Genomic DNA, 24,692 nt, shown 5'->3' with positions numbered 1-24,692 from the left:
CAGGCGCGAGCGTGGGTCGGGGCGGGATCCGGTCTCTGTCCCGGGGGGGGGTCCCCGTCCCTTTGGGGGGTCCCGTCCTGCACTTTACCGGGGTGGGGGTGGGGGGGTCTCTCCCGGCCCCTCCCCCCCTCGGCAATAACGGGGGGGGGAGGGGTGAGCCCCTGGAGAAAAGAGCGAACCCCGGGGGGGGGATGGGGGGTGGGGGGCGCCCCCCGCACCTATTTATTCTCTGTAGTCGCGCGAGGAGACGTTTGCCTTATGACCTCACACGGCGCAGCCCCCGGCCGGCCGCCCTTTTTTTGGGGGGGGGGGGTGGGGTGGGGGTGGTGCGCGTGCGTGCGTGTGTGTGCCCCCCCCCCCGCGCCCCCCCCCCCCCCCCCGCCGCCCCCCCCCGGGCTCTGTGTCTGTGCTGGAGTGAGCTATAAATCTGTGTACGCCCAACGCCTCCGACGCATCATTGCTGCGCGCGGCGCGACGTCACCGCCGACTCCCCGGGTGATGTCACTGGGTTGCCCAGGGTGGCGTCACTGGGTCCTGGACACGCCCCGCCCCCCCCCAGGTGATGTCAGTGGGTCCCGGGTGATGATGTCACTGGGTCCCAGGTGATGTCAGCGGGTCCTGGACCCCCCCCAGGTGATGTCAGTGGGTCACAGGTGATGTCACTGGATCCCAAGTGATGTCAGGAAGTCCTGGGGCCCCCCCAGGTGATGTCACTGGGTCCCAGGTGATGTCAGCAGGTCCTGGGTCCCCCTCCAGGTGATGTCAGCGGATCCCAGGTGATGTCACTGGGTCCCAGGTGATGTCAGCGGGTCCTGGGTCCCCCTCCAGGTGATGTCAGCGGATCCCAGGTGATGTCACTGAGTCCCAGGTGACATCAGCGGGTCCTGGACCCCCCCGGGTGATGTCAGCAGATCCTGGGTCCCCCCCTAGGTGATGTCAGTGGGTCCCAGGTGATGTCAGCAGATCCTGGGTATCCCCCCCCAGGTGACGTCATCCCTGCACCCCCGGTCCCCCCAGGTGACGTCACTGCATCCCGGCTCGCTGCCCGTCCCCTCCCCGGGAGCGTCGCGGCGTCCTGGGAGCTGTGACATCACGGCTGCGGCGTCCCACGCACGCGCGCACCCCTCCGACGTCATGGCCTCGATGATGTCATGGCGGGAAGCGTCAGCCCCGCCCCCGGCCGCCAGGCCACGCCCCTTCCCCTCCGGCCACGCCCCCGGCGCCCGATTCAAGCCGAGGCGGCGGTTCCGCCACACCCAACATGGCGCCCGTCTCCACGGCAACCGCGCGGCGCGGGGCCCTCGTCACTCCCCCCCCTCGCTGTCTGCGCGGGGAGCGGCACTTCCGCCACACTCGGGATGGCGGCGCGGCCGGGCCGGTTCGCGCCTGCGCAGTGGGGAGGCCGCTCTTAAAGGGGAAGTACCCGGCCGAGGCAGCAGCGGGAGGCATGGCGGGGCCGGGGCCGGGGCCGGGGCCGGGGCCGGGGCCGGGGCCGTACCTGTACGAGCTGCCCGCCTGGCTCATGTGCAGCTTCTGCCGCATGATGGACGCGCTGAACCGCTCGGACTGGGAGCGCTTCGGTGAGTGGGACGGACTGGGACGGACTGGGACGGACTGGGACGGGCTGGGGGCAGCTGCCAGGGCTGGCGCTGGGCTGGACGGGGAGGCAGCGGGGCTGGCTGGGGGGCACTGGGAGGTGACGCTGGGAGCACTGGGAGGCCGTACTGGGAGGTGGCGCTGGGAGCACTGGGAGCCCGTACTGGGAGCACTGGGAGATGACACTGGGAGGCCGTACTGGGGGTACTGGGAGATGACACTGGGAGGCCGTACTGGGAGCACTGGGAGATGACACTGGGAGGCAGCACTGGGAGCCCGCGCTGGGGGCACTGGGAGCCCGTACTGGGAGCCCGTACTGGGAGCACTGGGAGATGACACTGGGAGCCCGTACTGGGAGCCCATACTGGGAGCACTGGGAGGTGACACTGGGAGCACTGGGAGCCCATACTGGGAGCACTGGGAGGTGACACTGGGAGCACTGGGAGGCCGTACTGGGAGGTGGCGCTGGGAGCACTGGGAGCCCGTACTGGGAGCACTGGGAGATGACACTGGGAGGCTGTACTGGGGGTACTGGGAGATGACACTGGGAGGCAGCACTGGGAGCCCGTACTGGGAGCGCTGGGAGGCAGCACTGGGAGCCCGTACTGGGAGCGCTGGGAGGCAGCACTGGGAGCCCATACTGGGAGCACTGGGAGCCCATACTGGGAGCACTGGGAGCCCGTACTGGGAGCGCTGGGAGGCAGCACTGGGAGCCCATACTGGGAGCGCTGGGAGGCAGCACTGGGAGCCCGTACTGGGAGCACTGGGAGCCCGTACTGGGAGCGCTGGGAGGCAGCACTGGGAGCCCGTACTGGGAGCGCTGGGAGGCAGCACTGGGAGCGCTGGGAGGCAGCACTGGGAGCCCGTACTGGGAGCACTGGGAGCCCGTACTGGGAGCGCTGGGAGGCAGCACTGGGAGCCCGTACTGGGAGCGCTGGGAGCCCGTACTGGGAGCGCTGGGAGGCAGCACTGGGAGCCCATACTGGGAGCACTGGGAGCCCGTACTGGGAGCGCTGGGAGGCAGCACTGGGAGCCCATACTGGGAGCACTGGGAGCCCGTACTGGGAGCGCTGGGAGGCAGCACTGGGAGCCCGTACTGGGAGCGCTGGGAGCCCATACTGGGAGCACTGGGAGCCCGTACTGGGAGCGCTGGGAGGCAGCGTGCCCCACGCCGGGCGCCCCGTGGCCGTGCCGCAGCCTCGCGCCTGGTGCCGGAGCAGGGGGAGCTGCGGTTGGTGGCCTCCGGCCCGGGCCCCACGGCCGCCGTGCTCTGGGGGTGGGCGCAGCGCAACGGCCGCCTGCGGGACCTGCTGGAGCTGCTGCGGGGGCTGCGCCTGCTGCGGGCACACGACATGCTGGCCGCCTGTGAGACCCCGGGACCCCCCCCGGGACCCCTCCCTGGGACCCCCAGAACCCCCCCCGGGAACCCCACAACCCCCCGGGACCCCCAGAACCTCCCCGGGACCCCCAACAACCCCCTGGGACCCCTGGGACCCCCACAACCCCCCCCAGGAACCCCACAACAACTCCCTGGGACCCCCAGAACCTCCCTGGGACCCCTGGGACCCCCAACAATCCCCAGGAGCCCCACAACCCCCTGGGACCCCTGGGACCCCCAACAACCCCCTGGGACCCCCAGAACCTCCCCGGGACCCCTGGGACCCCCAACAATCCCCAGGAGCCCCACAACCCCCTGGGACCCCTGTGACCCCCCCAGGAACCCCCAACAACCCCCCCGGGACCCCCACAACAACCCCCTGTGACCCCCCACAACCCCCCCGGGACCCCCACAACAACCCCGCAACAATCCCTGTGACCCCCAACAACCCCCCCGGGACCCCCAACAACCCCCTGTGACCCCCCACAACCCCCCCAAGACCCCCACAACAACCCCCCAACAATCCCTGTGACCCCCACAACCCCCTGTGACCCCCACAACCCCCTGGGACCCCCAACAACCCCCCCAGAAACCCCCAACAACCCCCCCCGGGACCCCCACAACCCCCCCGGGACCCCTGGGACCCCCAACAACCCCCCCAGGACCCCCCCGGGAACCCCCCTGGGACCCCCCGGGACCCCCAAGGACCCCCCCCGGGACTCCTGGGACCCCCCCGAGACCCCCCAACGACCCCGCCCCGGGACCCCCAACTGCACTCTGGGACCCCCCTGGGAACCCCACGGCACCCCGGGACCCCCAACAACCCCCCTGGGACCCCCCCGGTGACCTTTAACCCCCCCTGGGACCCCAAAGATGCCCCTGAGCCCCCCCCGAGCCCTCTGGGACCCCCCAATCCCTGCTCCCCCCCTCCCGTGGGACCCCCAGATCCCCCCCCCAGTGACCCCACTGTGTCCCCAGGGTACCCCGGTCTGGCCCCCCCCACGGAGCCCCCCCCGCTGCCCCCCCTGGAGCCCCCCCCGCTCTGCGTGCCCCCCAGCCCCCGCCTGCTGCCCACGGCCCCCCCGGGCCCCCCCTCGGACGCCAGCACCGTCTCTGCGTGGGACCCCCCGAAACGGCCCCCCCCAGGTAGCGCCCGGGAAGGGGAGGGGGGCTGATTCGGGGGGGGGGGAACGGGGGACACGACACACGGGGCAAAGACCCCCCCAAAATGACCCTGTGCCCCCCCCCAGAGCCGTCCCTGCCCCTCCCGGGGCCCCCCCCCCCAGCGCCCTGCTCAGCACCCCCAGCCTGGGACCCCCATTGCCGGCCCCCCCGGCCCCCCCCGACGAGGTATGGGGCTGGGGGGGGGGCAAAGGGGGGGCCTGGGGGGGGCCTTTGGGATGGAACGGGGGGGCTGGGGGGTCTTCAGCAGATATTAGGAGGGATTTGGGGGGGCCGGGGGGGTGTCTGGGGGGGGCCAGGGGGTTTTGGGGGGGTCTGGGGGGGGGCCCAGGGGGTATTGGGGGGGGTCTGGGGTTATTTGGGGGTGTCTGGGGGGGGGCAGGGGGTGTCTGGGGGGGGCCCAGGGGGTATTTTGGGGGGGTCTGGGGTTATTTGGGGGTGTCTGGGGGGCCCAGGGGGTATTTTGGGGGGGGCAGGGGGTGTTTGGGGGGGTCTGGGGTTGGTTGGGGGTGTCTGGGGGGGCCCAGGGGGTATTTTGGGGGGGTCAGGGGGTATTTGGGGGTGTGTGTGTGGGGGCCAGGGGGTATTTTGGGGGGGTCTGGGGTTGTTTGGGGGTGTCTGGGGGGGGCCCAGGGGGTATTGGGGGGGTCCTGGGGTTATTTGGGGGGGGCAGGGGGTGTTTGGGGGGGTCTGGGGGGGCCCAGGGGGTATTTTGGGGGGGCCAGGGGGTATTTGGGGGTGTGGGGGGGGGGGGCCAGGGGGTATTTTGGGGGGCCCAGGGGGTATTTTGGGGGGGTCTGGGGTTATTTGGGGGGGGGCAGGGGGTGTTTGGGGGGGTCTGGGGGGGCCCAGGGGGTATTTGGGGGTGGGGGGGGGGGCAGGGGGTTATTTGGGGGGGTCTGGGGTTATTTGGGGGTGTTGGGGGGGGCAGGGGGGATTTGGGGGGGCCCAGGGTGTATCTGGGGGTACCCGGGGTGTGTCGTGTCCCCCCCCCCCCGCAGGCGCTGGCCTCGCTGTGCTCGTCCTTGGCCTCGCTGCGCCCCGGGCCGCCCCCCCCCGCCCCCCCGGCCGTCGTCGCCCCCCCCGTCCCCCCTCCGTTCCGCTGGGGGCTGGGGGAGCTGGCGGGGGCCACGGGGGGCTTCGCCGACACCCACAAGGTGGGGGAGGGCGGCTTCGGGGTGGTCTATCGCGCCCGCCTGCGCCACACCGACTACGCCGTCAAGCGCCTGCGGCAGGTACGGGGGGGGGGGGGGGGGTGACACCCCCAGCGGGGACCCCCCGTGTCCCTGTGCCCCAGAGACCCCCCCGGGACCCCCCCGTGTGTGTCCCCAGGGCACCCTGGGACCCCCACATCCCCCCCGGACCCCCCCAGTGTCCCCACGTCCCCCCAGGACCCCCCCATATCCCCCTGGGACCCCCCCAGGACCCCCCCAGTGTCCCCACGTCCCCCCAGGACCCCCCCACATCCCTTTGGGACTCCCCCAGGACCCCCCCAGTGTCCCCACGTCCCCCCAGGACCCCCCACATCCCTTTGGGACCCTCCCAGTGTCCCCACATCCCCCCAGAAGTCCCCCCAGGACCCTTCATATCCCCCCAGGACCCCCCCAGTGTCCCCACGTCCCCCCAGAAGCCCCCCAGGACCCCCCATGTCCCCCCAGGACCCCCCCACATCCCTTTGGGACCCCCCCAGTGTCCCCACATCCCCCCAGAAGCCCCCCAGGACCCCCCATGTCCCCCCAGGACCCCCCCACATCCCTTTGGGACCCCCCCAGTGTCCCCACATCCCCCCAGAAGCCCCCAGGGCCCCCCCACATCCCCCCTGAAGTCCTCCCAGGACCCCTCATGTCCCCCCAGGACCCCCCACATCCCTTTGGGACCCCCCCAGTGTCCCCCCCAGCCCCCCCAATCCCCCCCCAACGTGTCCGTTCCCCCCCCCCCCCCCCAGGACGCCGACCTCGACTGGGGCGTCCTCGTTAACAGCTTCGTTACCGAGGTGGAGAAACTCTCACGGTAATTAATTGGGGGGGGGGGGGGACGACACCCCGCAAGGGGATGGCGGTGGGGGTGTGGGGGTCCCTGCCCACCCTCCCCCCGCTGTGACCCCCCCCAGGTACCGGCACCCCAACATCGTGGAGCTGTCGGGGGTCTGCGCCGAGGGGGGGCACTTCTGCCTGGTCTACGTCTTCATGGCCAACGGGTCCCTGCAGCAGCGCCTGGGGGCGCAGGTGGGGCCGGGGGGGGTTTGGGGGGGCTGGGGGGGAGATTGGGGGGGATTGGGGGGGAAAATGGGGGGATTGGGGGGGAACGGGGGGGCTGGGGGGGGAGATTGGGGGGGAAAATGGGGGGATTGGGGGGGAAATGGGGGGATTGGGGGGAGATTGGGGGGGAAACGGGGGGCTGGGGGGGAGATTGGGGGGGAAAATGGGGGGATTGGGGGGGAACGGGGGGGCTGGGGGGGGAGATTGGGGGGAAACGGGGGGGCTGGGGGGGAAATGGGGGATTGGGGGAGATTGGGGGGGAAACGGGGGGCTGGGGGGGAGATTGGGGGGGCTGGGGGAAAAATGGGGGGTTTGGGGGAGATTGGGGGGGAACAGGGGGGGCTGGGGGGGAAATGGGGGGATTGGGGGGAAACGGGGGGGCTGGGGGGGAGATTGGGGGGGAAAATGGGGGGATTGGGGGGGAAATGGGGAGATTGGGGGGGAAACGGGGGGGCTGGGGGGGAGATTGGGGGGGAACAGGGGGGCTGGGGGGGAAATGGGGGGATTGGGGGGGAGATTGGGGGGGAAACGGGGGGCTGGGGGGGAGATTGGGGGGGCTGGGGGGGAAAATGGGGGGTTTGGGGGAGATTGGGGGGGAACAGGGGGGCTGGGGGGAAACGGGGGGATTGGGGGGAGATTGGGGGGGAAACGGGGGGATTGGGGGGACATCGGGGGGGGTTGGGGGGGCTGGGGGGAGGAAATGGGGGGCTGTGGGGGAGATTGGGGGGATTGGGGGGACATGGGGGGGTTTGGGGGGGCTGGGAGGGGCTGGGGGGGAGATCGGGGGGCTGGGGGGGTCTCATAGGGGAATTTGGGGGGGGCTGGGGGGGATTGGGGGGTTCGGGGGCACTGTGGGAGGGAGATTTGGGGTCTGTGGGGGGAGATTGGGGGTCCAGGGGGGAAATCGGGGGGTCCGGGGGGGCTGGGGGGAGATCGGGGGGGTCCGACAGGGGAGATGCAGGTCCCTGGGGGGGTCTGGGGGTCCCCGGGGAGGTTTGGGGGTACCGGAAGCGGCCGGGGGGGTTCTGCAGTGGAGATGCCCGGGGTGGGTTTGGGGGGTGCCCCCCGTCCCTGGGGGAGATGTGGGGTGCTGACCCCCCCCCCCCCAGTGCCCGCAGCCCCCCCTGACGTGGGGCCAGCGCCTGCACGTGCTGCTGGGCACGGCCAGAGCCCTCCAGTTCCTGCACCGCGACACCCCCGCGCTGGTGCACGGCGACGTCAAGAGGTGGGGGGCACCGGGGGGTTGGGGTGCTGGGGGGGGGGGACACGGGGGGGGGGCTTTGGGGGGGGCTCGGAGGGATTTTGGGGTGCTCTGGGGGGGTTTTAGGGGGTCCCTAGGGTCTTTGGGGGGGCTCGGAGGGATTTTGGGGTGCTCTGGGGGGGTTTTAGGGGGTCCCTGGGGTCTTTGGGGTGCCCTGGGGGGGCTTAGAGGGATTTTGGGGTGCCCTGGGGGGGGCTCGGAGGGATTTTGGGGTGCTCTGGGGGGGGCTTGGGGGGGTCCCTAGGGTCTTTGGGGTGCCCTGGGGGGGCTTAGAGGGATTTTGGGGTGCTCTGGGGGGGGTTTTAGGGGGTCCCTAGGGTCTTTGGGGGGGCTCGGAGGGATTTTGGGGTGCTCTGGGGGGGGTTTTAGGGGGTCCCTGGGGTCTTTGGGGTGCCCTGGGGGGGCTTAGAGGGATTTTGGGGTGCCCTGGGGGGGGGCTCGGAGGGATTTTGGGGTGCTCTGGGGGGGGGCTTGGGGGGGTCCCTAGGGTCTTTGGGGTGCCCTGGGGGGGCTTAGAGGGATTTTGGGGTGCTCTGGGGGGGTTTTAGGGGGTCCCTGGGGTCTTTGGGGTGCCCTGGGGGGGCTTAGAGGGATTTTGGGGTGCCCTGGGGGGGGCTTTGGGGGGTCCCTAGGGTCTTTGGGGTGCCCTGGGGGGGCTTAGAGGGATTTTGGGGTGCCCTGGGGGGGTTTTGGGGGGTCCCTGGGGTCTTTGGGGTGCCCTGGGGGGGCTTAGAGGGATTTTGGGGTGCCCTGGGGGGGGCTTTGGGGGGTCCCTAGGGTCTTTGGGGTGCCCTGGGGGGGCTCGGAGGGATTTTGGGGTGCCCTGGGGGGGCTTTGGGGGGTCCCTGGGGTCTTTGGGGTGCTTTGGGGGGGCTCGGAGGGGTTTTGGGGGGATCCCTGGGGTGCTTGGGGGGGGCTCAGGGGGGCTGTAGGGGTGCTGAGTGGGGCTTTGGGGGTCCCTGGGGGTCTCTGGGGGGGGCTCAGAGGGGCTTTGGGGTTCTTGGGGGGGGCTCAGAGGGATTTTGGGGTGCCCTGGGGGGGCTTTGGGGGGTCCCTGGGGTCTTTGGGGTGCCCTGAGGGGGCTCAGGGGTGCGCAGGGGGTCTCTCAGGTTCCCGGGGGGGGGGGGGCTCAGAGGGGCTTTGGGGGTCCCTGGAGTCTTTGGGGCACCCTGGGGGGCTCGGAGGGATCCCTGGGGGTCCTGGGCAGGGGGGGGTGTCACCCCCCGTGGGTTTTGGGGCCCCCCCTGACCCCTTTCCCCCCCCCCCAGCTCCAACATCCTGCTGGACGCGGGGCTGAGCCCCCGGCTGAGCGACTTCGGGCTGGCGCGGCCCCCCCGGGGGGGAGCGGGGGGCAGCAGCACCGGCAGCCTGGGGGGGTCGCGCAGCCTGCGGGGGACCCTGGCCTACCTGCCCCCCGAATACCTGCGGGGGGGGGCCCTCACCCCCGCCCTCGACACCTACAGCTTCGGCGTGGTGAGAGGGGCACCCCGAAACGGCGGGGGGGGGGGGGGGACACGACACACACGACACCCCCCAAAATGGGGGCTGGGGGGGGTTTGGGGGGGGATCTGGGGGTCCCGACCTGTGTGTCGTCGTGTGTGTCCCCCCCCCCCAGGTGCTGCTGGAGGTGCTGACGGGGCGCCCGGCCATGGAGACGGACGCCCGCGGTCGGACCACCTACCTGGTGAGCCCCCCCGAAATTCTGGGGATCCCCCCGGCCCCCCCAGGGATCCTGCTGCCCCCCCCCCCCCCCGCCAGGACCCCCAACAACCCCTGGGGTCCCCCAGCCCCCCCCCCCGCAATATCCCTGGGACCCCCCCAACAGCCCCTGGGACCCCCCCAACTCACCAGCCCCCCCCCAACATCCCCCTGAGACCCCCCCAAATTCCCCAGCATCCCCCTGGGGTCCCTCAGACCCCCCCCCCCCCAGGACCCCTCTGGGACCCCCCCCAATCCCCCAGCACCCCCTGAGCCCCCCCAGACCCCCTCAATTCCCCCCCCCCCCCCCTCCCCACAGAAGGAGCTGCTGGAGGAAGCCGAGGACGAGGACGAGGGGTGGTCGGGGCCCCCCCCGGACCCCCGAGCCGGGCTGCCCCCCCCCGGCCTGGCGACCGCCCTGTCCCGCCTGGCCGCCCGCTGCCTCCGCCGCCGCGGCAAACGCCGACCCGCCATGGCGCAGGTGGGCTCGGGCTGGAGTGGGGGGGCTCCGAGGAGGGGGATCCCCCCCCCTTAAACCATCCCTAACCCCCCCCCCCCAAATAAATTAAATAAAGGTGTACGAGGAGCTGGAGCGGCTGCAGGAGGGGGCCCCCCCCGCGCCCCCCAACCAGCCGCAGGAGAGCGAGGAAGAGGAGGAGGCGGCGGCTGCGGCCCCCCCGGGGGTCGTCATCAACCCGGCGCGGCGGCGGCTGATGGAGCGGTTGGCGCTTTACCGACAGGGCCGCCTCGACTCGCTGGGGCTGCTGGCCTCGGGGGGGCCCCCCGCCATGGCGGCCGCCCCCCAGCCGCAGGAGAGCGACGACTCCCAGCCCTGAGGGGAGAGGCGCACACGCAACCCCCCCCCCCAGAAATAAACCCCAAATAAACCGCGGTTCTTTGCTCCGCCGCACCTCTGGCGTGCTCGGGGGGGCGAGGAGGGACGGGGGGGCATTAATTTTCACACGGGGGGTGTAAATTTTCACACGGGGGGCGTAAATTTTCACATGGGGGGCATAAATTTTCACACGGGGGCGTAAATTTTTACACACAAGGCATAAATTTTCACATGGGGGCATTAATTTTCACACGGGGGATGTTAATTTTCACATGGGGGGGCGTAAATTTTCACATGGGGGCGTAAATTTTCACATGGGGGGCGTTAATTTTCACACACAAGGCGTAAATTTTCACATGGGGCATTAATTTTCACACGGGGGATGTTAATTTTCACACAGCGGGCATAAATTTTCACACACGAGGCGTAACTTTTCACACGGGGCATTAATTTTCACACGGGGGGCGTAAATTTTCACACGGGGGGCGTAAATTTTCACACGGGGGCGTGAATTTTTACACACGCGTAAATTTTCACACGGGGGCATAAATTTTTACACACGGGGGACGTTAATTTTCACACGGGGACGTAAATTTTCACACGGGGGACGTAAATTTTCACACACGAGGTGTAAATTTTCGCACGTCCGCCATCTTGGTCGCCCCCTGAGGTGGCGGCGGTGGCACTGGGGGAGCCCGGGTCCCCCCAAACCGCCCCGTCGGCTGCAGCCAGAGGGTGGTGGGGACCGGGGCGGCCGCTGTCGTGGGTGTCGTCCCCCCCCGCCTCCAGCCGCCCCGGGTCGTTCCCCTGAGGACGCTGCGGCCGGCAGGGCGAGGGCGGCCGTCGTCCGCCATGATGGCGGCTGTGCTGAGGGGAGATGTACGCAGCCCCCCGTACACGCAGCTTTCCACCCCCTCGGCGGGGTTTTGGGGGACACGCTGAGGAGGAGCGGGGTTCCCCGCGGGGCGGGGATGGGTTAAAAAGCGCCCAAATCCGGGTGTTTGAAGAAAAACAATAAAAAACCGTTAGGGGGTGGTGCGGCGCGCATGCGCGGAAAAGGGGCGGGGAGAACGGGAGGGGCTGGGAGGGAGGCGCGCATGCGTCGTCCCGCCCACCGTCCCGCCGCGCATGCGCGCCGCCCGGCCTAGCCGTTAGGCGCCACCATCCGGGTCCTGGGAGACGCCATCTTTGTGCCGGGTGGAGGAGACGCGTCCAAAATGGCGGCTCCCAAGAGCCAGTAGTCGTCGCGGCGGACGGGCCCCTCTCGGCCTTTCGGCGCGTCCTCGTCGGCCCGGAGCGATCGGCGGCGGCGGGTGGAATCGGCGCCCGGTGTTCGCGAACGACCGGTGCGAACAGGTGCGGAGGGGTTGAGGAGCGGCGCGCCGAGGCGAGCGGCCGCATCCGGGTCCCGCGGCGGCCGCCATCTTGGGCAGCCGCGGCCGCCTCGACCTACCGCCTCCGCCATCTTGGGGCGCCGCATCCGGGCCCTTTCCCGGGGGGGGGGGGACGGGACACGGGACGGGGACGGGACACGGGGGACGCGGGGACGCGGCGGGGGGCGAAGGGGGGGGCGGGGGCCGCCCGACATTTCCTTCCCGCCTCGGCCAGGCGCCGCCATCTTGTCCGCGCCCCGAGGAGGAGGAGGAGGAGGAAGAGGAGGAGGAAGATCCGGGGACCGGGCGGCGCCATCTTGGGAACCTCCCCCCCTTCGCCACCACCAGCCCGGTCCTTGAGCCGAGCAGCGCGCCGCCATCTTGTGACCCCGCCTTCCCGCATCCGGGTACCGGCCGCTCCGCCACCTTGGAGCCTTCCCGCTAGAGGAGCCGCACCCCGGTAAGGGGGGGAGGGGCCGGGGCGGGGCGGGGCGGGCCGGTACCCGGGGGGCCTCCTCCGGCGCACGGGCGGCGCCATCTTGGGAGGGGACGTGCGAGGTGTCATGGCGGCGCCGTGCGCCTACATCCGGGTCTCTGCGTTCCCCGCCGCGGCCTTTCCCCGAGCGCCGCCATCTTGGGAGGGGACAGAGGGGGGGGTTTCATGGCGTCGGGCTCCGCCCACATCCGGGTCTTCCGAGCCACCATCTTGGGAGTCCGGGGAGGGGGAAGATGGAGGCGCCGGTGTCCGAGCGCCCCGTTACTTCAGCTCGCTGCCCCGGGCAGGGCCTGGCCGTGAGGCCTCAGAGCGGCTGCAGGGCCCCGTTGTCCCCAGAGGAGAGCGAGGGGGGAACTGAAGGGGGCCGCCCCGGGGGGGGGGGGAAGGAGGAGGAGGAGGAGGAGGGGTTTGGGAAAGGGGCGGTGCTAAGGGAGAGGCGGGGCGCCTAAAATGGCGGCGCCCATGGCGAGCTGAGCGCTCCGTACAGCGCTGGCCTGCTCGGGAGGGCGCTCCGTGAGCCGCGAGGGAAGGTGCGGGGGTAAAGCGGCGGCTGGGGAAGGAGCGGAGAGGGCGGGGTGCAGCCGGCCGGTGTCCCCGGGGCACGGCTGGGGGGGGGGGTGGGGGGAGCGGCTCCCTTACGGTGCGTCTGAGCAGCGGCGGGGCTAAGGAAGGGGCGGGGCTTCACCCCTTTCCCGGCCACGCCCCCTCCCCGGGCTCCGTACGCTCGGTGCGAAACCGCCGGTTCCGTGCCCGGTCAGCGGGGCCGCTCCGCCGTGTGGGCAGCGGGGAGACCGGGCGGCGGGGGGGGGTGGCGGGGGTGTGCGCGTCCGCCCGCCGGGCCCCTTCCCCTCCGTCCCTCCAAGATGGCGGCCCCCGTTCCCCCCAAGATGGCGCCGCCCGGGCGGGGAGTGGGCGCGTCCGTCCGCGTTAGCCCCGCCCAGCCGCCCTCCCGCCCTCCCCCGCGCGGGCGGGGAGAGGAGCGGCCGCTTGGACACAGGCGCAAGATGGCGGCTCCCAGGGAGGCGTGAAGGCGCCCGCCGCCGCCAGCCCCTCCGCCCGCCCCGCCGAACCCCGTCGGGACCGCAACCCGCGGGGACCGACCGAAACCGGGAGGGACGCGGAACCGGCGCCGCCGAAAGGGGGGGGCGGACGGGAACCGGGAGGGGGCGGCGGTGAGCGGCGGGGGGGGGAGGCGGCCGCCATTTTCCACCCGGGCGGCTACAAGATGGCGGCTCCCAGGGCGGAGGAGGGGCGCGGGCCGGGGGGGGGGCGGCGGTAATTGCGGGGGCTAATTACACACCCGGGGGGGGGGGTGTTAATTGCACCGGGGGTGGGGGTCATTAACCGCCTGGCGCTAATTGCACCACCCCCGGGGGGGTGTGGGGGGCGGCCGCACGGTCTTGGGGGGGGCAATTAGTTGGCTGGGGGCTAATTGCAGCGGGGTGGGGGGTAATTAGCGGCGCGGCGTGATTGCGACTTGGGTGCGCGGTGCGCGTGGAGGGGTGGTAATTAATTGGCGGCCCAGGAGGGGGAGCAGTTGATTGCTCTGGGGCTATTGCGGGGGGGGGGGCAATTGGGCCCTGTGTGGGGGTAATTAATTAGGCAGTGGGGGGGTAATTAGGTCCTGGGGAGGGTAATTAGGCCCTGTGTGGGGGTAACTGGGCAGCAGCCCCCCAGCTCTGCCCCCTGACACCCCCCCCCCCCCATTGCAGGAGAGGCAGAGGGGGCGGATGGCGGCCCCGGCCTCGGGGGGGGGTTCCCCTCCGCGGGGCGCCCCGGCCCCCCCGGCGCTGCAGCCGCGCTGGAAGCGGGTGGTGGGCTGGTCGGGCCCCGTCCCCCGTCCCCGGCACGGCCACCGCGCCGTGGCCATCAAGGAGCTGATCGTCGTCTTCGGCGGCGGTAACGAGGGCATCGTGGACGAGCTGCACGTCTACAACACCGGTGAGCGCTGGGGGGGGGGGGGGGCAACGCAGGGCTGGGGGGGGGGAGGATTCCTCTGCACCCCCAAATTAACCTTTTCCCATGGTTTTTTGTTTGGTTTTTTTTTTTTCGTTCCGCCAGCCACCAACCAGTGGTTCATCCCGGCGGTGCGGGGCGACATCCCCCCCGGCTGCGCCGCGTACGGCTTCGTCTGCGACGGCACGCGCCTGCTGGTCTTCGGCGGCATGGTGGAGTACGGCAAGTACAGCAACGACCTCTACGAGCTGCAGGTACGGCACCGCGGGGGGCAGGGGGGGCGGTTTCGGGGTGCTGCTCGGCCCCCCCCCCCCCCCCCACCGCTGCGGCTCTGGACACCCCGCTGCCTTTCCGTGTCGTGTGTGTCCCCCCCCCCAGGCCAGCCGCTGGGAGTGGAAGCGGCTGAAGGCGAAGACCCCCAAAAACGGGCCCCCCCCTTGCCCCCGCCTGGGCCACAGCTTCTCCTTGGTGGGCAACAAGTGTTACCTCTTCGGGGGGCTGGCCAACGACAGCGAGGACCCCAAGAACAACATCCCCCGGTACGGGGAGGGGGGCGCGCGGAGCCCTGGGTGACGCCCCAGGCCCCTGGGTGCCTTTTGGGGGGGTCAGGAGACCCCTGGGTGGCTTGGGGGGGGTTGTGGAGACCCCCTGGGTGACACCGCAGGCCCCTGGGTGACTTTGGGGGGGGGCACAGGGAGCCCTGGGTGATACCCCAGACCCCTGGGTGGCCTGGGGGGGTGTCATGGGGACCCCTGGGTGCCTCGGAGGGGGACGTGGGGACCCCTGGGTGGCTTGGGGGGGGTCACGGGGACCCCTGGGTGACACCCCAGGCCCCTGGGTGGCTTGGGGGGTGTCATGGGGACCCCTGGGTGCTTTTTGGGGGGGTTAGGAGACCCCTGGGTGCCTCGGAGGGGGACATGGGGACCCCTGGGTGGCTCGGGGGGGGTCATGGGGACCCCTGGGTGCCTTTTGGGGGGGTTAGGAGACCCCTGGGTGGCTCGGGGGGTGTCATGGGGACCCCTGGGTGCCTTTTGGGGGGGTTAGGAGACCCCTGGGTGGCTCGGGGGGTGTCATGGGGACCCCTGGGTGCCTCGGAGGGGGACATAGGGACCCCTGGGTGACACCCCAGACCCCTGGGTGCTTTTTGGGGGGGGCCAGGAGACCCCTGGGTGGCTTGGGGGGGTTGTGGAGACCCCCTGGGTGACTTTTGGGGGGGGCACAGGGACCCCTGGGTGACACCCCAGGCCCCTGGGTGGCTCGGGGGGGTGTCATGGGGACCCCTGGGCGGCCTGAGGGGGGTCACAGGGACCCCTGGGTGCTTTTTGGGGGGGTCCCGGTGCCCCTGCCGAGCCCCGTGCCCCCCTCCCCGCAGGTACCTGAACGATCTGTACGTCCTGGAGCTGCGGCCGGGCTCGGGGGTGGTGGCCTGGGACATCCCCATCACCTACGGGGTGCTGCCCCCGCCCCGCGAGTCCCACACCGCCGTCGTCTACACCGAGCGCGAGAGCCGCAAGTCGCGCCTCGTCATCTACGGCGGGATGAGCGGCTGCCGCCTCGGCGACCTCTGGACCCTCGACATCGGTGAGGGGAGAACGGGGAGAGGGGGGGGGTGGGTGGGGTCTCGGGGGGGGAGGTTTTGGGGCCGTTTGTTCATTTTTTCGCGCTTTGCCTCGCCCCGCAGAGACGCTGACGTGGAACAAGCCCAGCCTGAGCGGGGTGGCCCCCCTGCCCCGCAGCCTCCACTCCGCCACCACCATCGGCAACAAGTGAGTTGGGGGGGGAGGGGGGGGGTCTTGTCCCCCTCCCCGCAGCTCGTTAGCAGCCCCCTCCCCCTCCCCGCGCTAACGAGCCCCCCCCCCAGGATGTACGTGTTCGGGGGCTGGGTGCCCCTGGTGATGGACGACGTGAAGGTGGCCACGCACGAGAAGGAGTGGAAGTGCACCAACACCCTGGCCTGCCTCAACCTGGGTGAGGGGCCCCCGAGACCCCCAAACAGCCCCCCGAGACCCCAAACAGCCCCCTGAGACCCCCCAGAGACCTCCAAAACCCTCAAACAGCCCCCCAGAGAGCCCCCTGAGACCCCCAGAGAGCCCCCTGAGACCCCCAAACAGCCCCCCCGAGACCCCCAGACAGCCCCCCGAGACCCCTGAGACCCCCAAACAGCCCCCCTGAGACCCCCAGACAGCCCCCCGAGACCCCTGAGACCCCCAAACAGCCCCCTGAGACCCCCAGACAGCCCCCAGAGACCCCCCAGAGACCTCCCAAACCCCCGAACAGCCCCCCGAGAGACCCTTAAGACCCCCAAACAGCCCCCTAGAGATCTCCAAAACCCGCCTAAGACCCCCCAGAGACCCCCTCGAAACTCCCAAATCCCCTCCAAAGCCCCCCTAAACCTCCCCCTGTGCTCCCCAAGGCCCCCAAACCTCCCCACAAACCCCTCCCTGAGACCTGGAGCCCCCCAAACCCCCTCCCCGAGTCCCAGAGCCCCCCAAACCCCCTCCCCGAGTCCCAGAGCCCCCCAAACCCCTTCCCTGTGCCCCCCAAACCCCTTCCCGGAGCCCCCTAAACCCCCTCCCCGAGTCCCGGAGCCCCCCAAACCCCCTCCCGGAGCCCCCCAAACCCCCTCCCCAAGTTCCCGAGCCCCCCAAACCCCCTTCCCGAGTCCCAGAGCCCCCCAAACCCTCTCCCCGAGTCCCCCAGCCCCCAAAACCCCCTCCATGTGCCCCCAAGCCCCCTCCCCGAGCCCCAGAGCCCCCCAAACCCCGTCCCCGAGCCCCCCAAACCCCCTCCCTGAGACCTGGAGCCCCCCAAACCCCCTCCCCGAGTCCCCAAGCCCCCCAAACCCCCTCCTGGAGCCCCCCAGCCCCCCCAAACCCCCTCCCTGTGCCCCCCAAACCCCCTCCCCGAGTCCCCGAGCCCCCCAAACCCCCTCCCCGAGTCCCCCAGCCCCCAAAACCCCCTCCCTGCGCCCCCCAAACCCCCTCCCCGAGTCCCTGAGCCCCCCAAACCCCTCCTAGAGCCCCCCAAATCCCCTCCCCGAGTCCCAGAGCCCCCCAAACCCCCTCCCGGAGCCCCCCAGCCCCCCCAAACCCCCTCCCCAAGTCCCCCAGCCCCCTCCAAACCCCCTCCCGGAGCCCCCCCAGCCAGCCCCTTGCTGCGCCCCCAGACTCGATGGCGTGGGAGCCCATCCTGATGGACACGCTGGAGGACAACGTGCCGCGGGCGCGCGCCGGGCACTGCGCCGTCGCCATCACCACCCGCCTGTACATCTGGAGCGGGCGGGACGGGTACCGCAAGGCCTGGAACAACCAGGTCTGCTGCAAGGACCTCTGGTACCTCGAAACCGGTGAGATTGGGGGGGTCCCCGGCTTTGGGGGGGGCTCCTCCGGGCTTTGGGGGGCTCTCGGGAGGGGCTTTGAGGCATCCCGGGGCTGTGGGGAGCGCTGGGATTGGGGGGGGGGATTGTAATAGGGTTTGGGGGTTCCCCGGGTGCAGCGTGGGGTCGGGGGGTGTCTGGGGGGGGCTCCAGATCTGTCGCAGGGGGTCGCCAGGGCCGTGGGGTGTTTCAAGGTGGGGGCGTGCTGTGGGATTTTGGGGGTCTACAGGGGTGTGCTAAGGTTTGGGGTGCCCCGGGATGGGGACGGGGGGGTCCTGGGGGTCCCCAGATCAGGTTTAAGGGTCCCCACGTCCATCCTGAAGCCTCAGGGTGCCCCAGGATGAGGATGGGGATGGGAATGGGGGGGGTCCTGGTAGACCTTGGGGGTCCCCACATCCATCGCAAAGCCCCAGGACGGGGCCGGGGGTGCCCCGGGGGGTGCTGGGGGTGCCCCAGGATGGGGATGGGGGGGTCCTGGGGGTCCCCAGATCGGTTTAGGGGTCCCCACGTCCATCCTGAAGCCCAGGGGTGCCCCGGGATGGGAATGGGGGGGGTCCTGGTAGACCTTGGGGGTCCCCACATCCATCCCAAAGCCCCCGGACGGGGCCGGGGGTGCCCCGGGGGGTGCTGGGGGTGCCCCGGGCCAGGGGTACCCCCCCCCCCCCCCTCCCCGACCACCGCCCGTTGCCCGCAGAGCGCCCGCCGGCGCCGGCGCGGGTGCAGCTGGTGCGCGCCAACACGACGTCGCTGGAGGTGAGCTGGGGGCCGGTGCCCACGGCCGACTCGTACCTGCTGCAGCTCCAGAAGTACGAGATCCCCGCCGCCGCCTCGCCCGCCCCCGCCCCCGTCCCCTCCGTCCCCGCCAACCCCCCCAAGAGCCCCGCGCCCGCCGCCGCCGCCCCCGGCCCCCCCCCGGCCCCCCAAACCCTGGCGCCCGTGGGGCTCACCCTGCTGCCGCCGCCGCCGCCCCCCCCGGCGCCCCCGGCCGCCGCCGCCCCCGCCGCCGCGCTGCAGGTCCTGCCCGCCGCCGCCGCCGCCGCCGCGCCCCCCGCGGCCCCCCTCGGCGGGACCACCGCCCGCGCCCCTGGTGAGCGGGGGGACGGGGGGGGGGACGGGGGTACAGGGGGGGCTGGGGGTACGTAAGGGGGCTGGGGGTATGGGGGGCTTTGGGGGGCTGGGGGGGATGGGGTTTTGGGGGGATGGGGGGGTATGGGGGTACAGAGAGTTCTGGGGGGGCTGGGGGTGCGTAAGGGGGATGGGGGTACAGCAGGCTTTGGGGGGACGGGGGCTGGGGGGGACGGGGTTTTGGGGGGATGGGTATGGGGGTACAGAGAGTTCTGGGGGGGCTGGGGGTACGTAAGGGGGATGGGGGTACAGCAGGCTTTGGGGGGACAGGGGGGCTGGGGGGGACGGGGTTTTGGGGGGATGGGGGGTATGGGGGTACAGGGAGTTCTGGGGGGGCTGGGGGTACGTAAGGGGGCTGGGGGGTACGGGGGGCTTTGGGGGGCTGGGGGGGACGGGGTTTTGGGGGGATGGGTATGGGGGTACAGGGAGTTCTGGGGGGGCTGGGGGTATGTAAGGGGGATGGGGGTACAGGGGGCTTTGGGGGGCTGGGGGGTATGGGGGGCTTTGGGGGGCTGGGGAGCTTTGGAGGGATGGGGGGATGGGGGTACAGGGAGTTCTGGGGGGGCTGGGGGTATGGGGGGAGTATGGGGGTACAGGGGGCTTTGGGGGGGCTGGGGAGCTTTGGGGGGATGTGGGGGGACGGGGGATGCGGGGGTATGGGGGTATAGCAGGCACTTTGGGGGGATGGGGGGTACAGGGCACTTTGGGGGGGTTGGGGATATGGGGGGGGCTTTGGGGGTGACGTGGGGGTACAGGGGGCTTTTGGGGGGTTGGGGGTACATAAAGGGTTATGGGGGTACAGGGAGCTTTGGGGGTGATGGGGTGCGGGGGGCTTTGGGGGGGCTGGGTGATGGGGGGCATGGGGATGGGGATGTGGGGGTACGGGGGGCTGGGGGGTACATTGGGGGTACGGGGGGCGTTGGGGGGAATCGGGGGGGTCAGTCAGGCCGCTCTCCCCCCAGGCGTGCCGGCGGTGCTGAAGGTGACGGGTCCCCCCGCGGCCACGGCCGGGCCCCCCCTGGTGACGGTGCGCTCGGCCGGGCAGCCCGGCAAAGCCCCGGTGACGGTGACGTCCCTGCCCGCCGGCGTGCGCATGGTGGTGCCCAGCCAGGGCACCCAGGGCACGGTCAGGCACGGGGGGGGCACGGGGGGGGGCACGGGGACGTGGGGGGGGGACGGGGGCACGGGGGGGGAACGGGGACACGGGGGGGCACGGGGACATGGGGAGGGGGCACGGGGGGACATGGGGGGGTATGGGGTCATGGGAGGGAACACGGGGGGACATGGGGATATGGGGGGGCACAGGAGCGTGGGGGGGACACGGGGGGGTCACAGGGACACAGGGAGGGGGTCATGGGGATGGGGGGACACGGGGGGACGCGGATATGGGGGGATACAGGGAGGGCGTCGGGGGGGCGACGGGGGGTCACGGGGAGTCAGAGGGATGGGGGGGACACGGGGGGGGTCACAGGGACACGGGGGGGTCATGGGCACGGGGAGGGGGTTGTGGGGATGGGGGGACACGGGGGGATGCGGCTGTGGGGGGGACACACAGGGAGACGGGGGGTCACGGGGAGTCGGAGGGATGGGGGGGGACACACGGGGGGGACACATGGGGGGGACACGCATGGGGACACGCATGGGGACACCCCCCGCCCCCCCCCGCCCCGCAGGTGATCGGCAGCAGCCCCCAGATGAGCGGCATGGCGGCGTTAGCGGCGGCGGCTGCCGCCACGCAAAAGATCCCCCCGTCCTCCGCGCCCACGGTGCTGAGCGTCCCCGCCGGCGCCACCATCGTCAAGACGGTCGCCGTCTCTCCCGGCACCACCACGCTGCCGGCCGCCGTCAAGGTGGCCTCCTCCCCTGTCATGGTACGGACGCCCCCCACCCCCCCCACACGCGTGTGTGTGTGTCCCCCCCCCCTCCACGGGCGACGCCGGTGACATCGGCGCTGCCCCCCCCCAAACCCTCGGCGTTTTCTCCCCGAAAGGTGAGCAACCCGGCCACGCGGATGCTGAAGACGGCGGCGGCCCAGGTGGGCACGGCGGCGGCGGCGGCGGCGGCGGCAGGGGGGGGGGCGGCCCCCGCCAGCAACGCGGCCACGCGCCCCATCATCACGGTGCACAAGTCGGGGACGGTGACGGTGGCGCAGCAGGCGCAGGTGATGACGACCGTGGTGGGCGGCGTCACCAAGACCATCACCCTGGTCAAGAGCCCCATCTCCGTCCCGGGGGGCAGCGCCCTGGTGAGGTTTTTTTTTTGGGGGGGGGGGGAACCCCAAAAACACGTTGTGGGGGGGCAGAGCGGCTGCAGGGTCGAGGAGGGACCCTGAGATTTGGGGGGAGGGGGGGGATTGGCCCCTCTGAGCCACCTCCTGAGCCCCGGGGGGGTCGCTGCACCCCCAAATCCTGTGGATCGGGGGGGGGGGCAAGGGCTCACCCCCACCTCCTGGGGGGGTCAATGACCCCCGTGATGCCCCCCCTGTTCCTGGGGGGGTCACCGAGCCCCTAACCATCCCCCGGGGGCCTCGTGGGGGGCAATACCGTGGATTTGGGGGGGTTGGGGACCCCCTCTGAGCCCCGGGCGGGGGATCACTGACCCCCTGAGCCCCCCCCCGAGCCCCGTGGGGTGTCACTGACCCCCTCCCCACGCCGTGCCCCCCCCCCAGATCTCTAACCTGGGCAAGGTGATGTCGGTGGTGCAGACCAAACCCGTGCAGACCTCGGCCGTCACCGGCCAGGCGTCCACCGGCCCCGTCACCCAGATCATCCAGGTGAGACCCCCCCCTCGTCCCCAAACCCCCCCCTCGTCCCCAAACCCCCCCCTCGTCCCCAAACCCCCCCCCGTTAACCCCCCCCCCCCCCCCGTCGCAGACCAAGGGCCCGCTGCCGGCCGGCACCATCCTGAAGCTGGTGACGTCGGGGGACGGGAAGCCCACCACCATCCTGACGACGACGCAGGCGGGGGGCGCGGGGGGGGCCAAACCCACCATCCTGGGCATCAGCAGCGTCTCGCCCAGCACCACCAAACCCGGCACCACCACCATCATCAAAACCATCCCCATGTCCGCCATCATCACCCAATCCGGGGCCACCGGTGAGCGAGCGCCGCCACGCCGCGACGGGGGGTTCCCCACGCCGGGTTTCGGGGTTTTTTTTTTTTTGTCGTGTGTGTGACCCCCCCCCTCTCCTCCTCCTCCTCCTCCTCCCCCAGGCGTCACCAGCAGCCCCGGCATCAAGTCGCCCATCACCATCATCACCACCAAGGTCATGACGTCGGGCACCGGCACCCCCGCCAAGATCATCACCGCCGTCCCCAAACTGGCCAGCGGCCACGGCCAGCAAGGCGTGACGCAGGTGACCCCCCCAAACCTCTCCAAATCCCCCCCCCCCCCAAAAAAAAAAACCCCCACAAACCCCTTCCCCCCCTCCCTCGCTGACCGGCGCCCCCCTCCCCAAATCCAGGTGGTCCTTAAGGGAGCCCCCGGGCAGCCGGGCACCATCCTGCGCACCGTCCCCATGGGCGGCGTGCGCCTGGTGACGCCGGTCACCGTCTCTGCCGTCAAGCCCACCGTCACCACGCTGGTGGTCAAAGGCACCACGGGTAAGCGGCGGCGGCGGCGGCGTCCGCGGCGTCCGGGCCGAATCGTCGGCGTCGCCTTACCGACGTCGCGTTCTCTCGCCCCCGACAGGCGTCACCACGTTGGGGACGGTGACGGGGACGGTGTCGACCAGCCTGGCCGGCGCCGGGGGCCACAGCGCCACGGCGTCGTTGGCAACCCCCATCACCACGCTGGGCACCATCGCCACGCTCTCCAGCCAGGTCATCAACCCCGCCGCCATCACCGTCTCGGCCGCGCAGACCACCATGACGGCCGCCGGCGGGCTCGGCACCCCCACCATCACCATGCAGGTGAGGGAGGGGAGCGAAGGGCGGGCGGGGGGGGGGACGCGGCGCGGCGCAGCGCGCGCCGGGGGTTTGGGGTCGGCGGCAGCCGCGGTGACGCCACGGGGGTGGGGGGACGCGGTGCGGCACACGCCGGGGGTTTGGGGTCGGCGGCAGCCGCGGTGACGCCACGGGGGCAGGGGGACGCGGCGCGGCGCACACCAGGGGTTTGGGGTCGGCGGCAGCGGCGGTGACGCCACGGGGGGCGGGGGGACGCGGCGCGGCACACGCCGGGGGTTTGGGGTCGGTGGCAGCCGCGGTGACGCCACGGGGGCAGGGGGACGCGGCGCGGTGCACGCCAGGGGTTTGGGGTCGGCGGCAGCCGCGGTGACGCCATGGGGCGGGGGGACGCGGTGCAGCGCACACCGGGGGTTTGGGGTCGGCGGCAGCGGCGGTGACGCCATGGGGGTGGGGGGACGCGGCGTGGCACACGCCGGGGGTTTGGGGTTGGCGGCAGCCGCGGTGACGCCACGGGGGTGGGGGGACGCGGCGTGGCACACGCCGGGGGTTTGGGGTCGGCGGCAGCCGCGGTGACGCCACGGGGCGGGCGGCAGCCCGTGTCGCAGCCCACGCAGGTGACGCTGATCACGACGCCCAGCGGGGTGGAGGCGCAGCCGGTCCACGACCTCCCGGTCTCCATTTTGGCCTCCCCCACCGCCGAACAGCCGGCGGCGACCCCCGGCCCCCTCCCCGAACCCGGCCAGGCCGAGGGGGGGGCCGGCACCGTCACCCTGGTCTGCTCCAACCCCCCGTGCGAGACGCACGAGACCGGCACCACCAACACCCCCACCACCAGCCTGGTGGCCAACGTCGGCGGGGGGCTGCCCGCCGCGCCCCCCCAGCTCCAGCTGCTCTGCGAGGGGCCCGAGCCCGGCGCCGCCGGCAGCGCCGCGGGCGGCGTGGTGCGCGTCTGCTCCAACCCCCCGTGCGAGACGCACGAGACCGGCACCACCAACACCCCCACCGCCGCCGGCGCCCGCCTCTGCGCCGACGCCTCCCGGCCCGCCGCCCCCTGCCCCACGCAGCAGACGGCCGCCACCGGCACCACCATGACGCCGCGGCTTTGCCGAGAGGCCCCCGCCGCCGAACCCTCCTCCTCCGCCGCGCGGTCCCGCCCCGTCCGGGGCTCGCCGGAACCGGCCGCCGCCGCCGCGTGCCAAACCCAGCGAAGCGACGCCGACCCCGGGGACCGGACGGGGGAGGAAAACCCGCCGCCGTGCCAAACCCCCCGCCCGCCCGACGCCGGGACGGCGACCGCGGCGTCCAGACCCTGCGCCAACCCCCCGTGCGAGACGCACGAGACCGGCACCACCAACACCGCCACCACCACCGTGGCCGCCGGCTCCCGGCCGTGCGAGACCCGCGAGGCGACCAACGCCGCCGCCACGGCGTCGAGACCCTGCGCCAGCGTCGTCATCGCCGCGGGGTCCCAACCCTGCGCCAACCCCCCGTGCGAGACGCACGAGACCGGCACCACCAACACCGCCACCACCACCGTGGCCGCCGGCTCCAGACCCTGCGACGTCCCCCCCTGCGAGACCCCCGCCGCCGCCGCCGCCATCATCGCGGGGGGGTCCCGGCCGTGCGCCAACCCCCCGTGCGAGACGCACGAGACCGGCACCACCAACACCCCCACCACGGCCACCGCCGGCGCGGGCGGGGGGTCGGAGCAGGGTTCCCCCCCCTGCCAAACCCGCCAGACCGCGGCCACCGGCACCACCATGACGCCGGCCGAGGGGACCCCCCTGGTTCTCCCCGACGTCGTCGTCGTCGTCGCCGGCCCCCGCCCCCCCCTCGGCTGCTCCAACCCCCCGTGCGAGACGCACGAGACCGGCACGACGCCCACGGCCACCACCGTCACCGCCAGCATGGGCGCCAACCAAGGTGACGCCGGGGGGGCCGCGGGGCTGGGGGGGGGGGGGACACACGGGACAACACGCGCGGCGCCGCGCTCACCCCCCCCCCCCCCCCCCCCAATTTTGTCCCGCAGAGCCCCCGCCGGCCGCCAACGGGCAGGGGGGCGACTCGGAGCCCCCCCGGGTGAGGGGGCTGCTGCCACCGCCGCCGCCGCCGCCCCCCCCGGGACCCCCCAGCCCCGCGCTGTCACCACCGTCACGCAGTCGACGCCGGCGCCGGGGCCGGCCGTGCCGGTGAGGGGGGGGGTGGGGGGGCTGGGGGGGGTTACAGGGATTATGGGGGGGCTATGGGGGCCT

At 72.4% G+C, this 24,692-nt stretch overlaps 2 protein-coding genes across 5 annotated transcripts in view; both read left to right on the top strand.

Moving 5' to 3' along the window:
• The first annotated feature begins 1,439 nt into the window (after window positions 1–1,439).
• IRAK1 (interleukin 1 receptor associated kinase 1) lies at window positions 1,440–10,271 on the top strand. 4 transcript variants are annotated; one of them, XM_054808642.1, is made up of 13 exons: window positions 1,914–1,976; window positions 2,297–2,331; window positions 2,731–2,961; window positions 3,953–4,120; window positions 4,225–4,324; window positions 5,158–5,391; window positions 6,102–6,166; window positions 6,267–6,381; window positions 7,524–7,639; window positions 8,944–9,148; window positions 9,291–9,359; window positions 9,693–9,854; window positions 9,949–10,271. In XM_054808642.1, the coding sequence occupies exons 1-13, from the start codon at window positions 1,929–1,931 to the stop codon at window positions 10,207–10,209; spliced, it is 1,809 nt and encodes a 602-aa protein (XP_054664617.1). In that variant the 5' UTR covers window positions 1,914–1,928; the 3' UTR covers window positions 10,210–10,271. The 4 variants fall into 4 exon arrangements, with proteins under 4 accessions (XP_054664619.1, XP_054664618.1, XP_054664617.1 ...); XM_054808641.1 differs by lacking the exon at window positions 1,914–1,976 and adding an exon at window positions 2,038–2,244 and having other exon boundaries at window positions 2,311–2,331; XM_054808644.1 differs by lacking the exons at window positions 1,914–1,976; window positions 2,297–2,331 and adding an exon at window positions 1,440–1,580 and having other exon boundaries at window positions 2,883–2,961.
• Window positions 10,272–11,713: 1,442 nt separating this feature from the next.
• The window catches only part of HCFC1 (host cell factor C1), a 19,098-nt gene continuing 6,119 nt past the window's right edge, over window positions 11,714–24,692 (top strand). The window contains 19 exon segments of the mRNA XM_054808558.1: window positions 11,714–12,041; window positions 13,790–14,018; window positions 14,139–14,287; window positions 14,412–14,572; window positions 15,406–15,614; window positions 15,715–15,799; window positions 15,895–16,001; window positions 17,200–17,379; window positions 18,104–18,496; window positions 19,497–19,660; window positions 20,208–20,405; window positions 20,525–20,779; window positions 21,203–21,307; window positions 21,408–21,630; window positions 21,748–21,890; window positions 21,999–22,137; window positions 22,226–22,446; window positions 23,034–24,363; window positions 24,470–24,629. Of these exon segments, the coding sequence (XP_054664533.1) occupies window positions 13,808–14,018; window positions 14,139–14,287; window positions 14,412–14,572; window positions 15,406–15,614; window positions 15,715–15,799; window positions 15,895–16,001; window positions 17,200–17,379; window positions 18,104–18,496; window positions 19,497–19,660; window positions 20,208–20,405; window positions 20,525–20,779; window positions 21,203–21,307; window positions 21,408–21,630; window positions 21,748–21,890; window positions 21,999–22,137; window positions 22,226–22,446; window positions 23,034–24,363; window positions 24,470–24,629 (4,433 nt within the window). The 5' untranslated portion in view covers window positions 11,714–12,041; window positions 13,790–13,807.

Source organism: Grus americana, chromosome 38 (genome assembly GCF_028858705.1).
Source record: "Grus americana isolate bGruAme1 chromosome 38, bGruAme1.mat, whole genome shotgun sequence".
NCBI classification, from domain to species: Eukaryota; Metazoa; Chordata; class Aves; order Gruiformes; family Gruidae; genus Grus; species Grus americana.
This window is presented reverse-complemented; position numbering and strand designations above follow the sequence as displayed.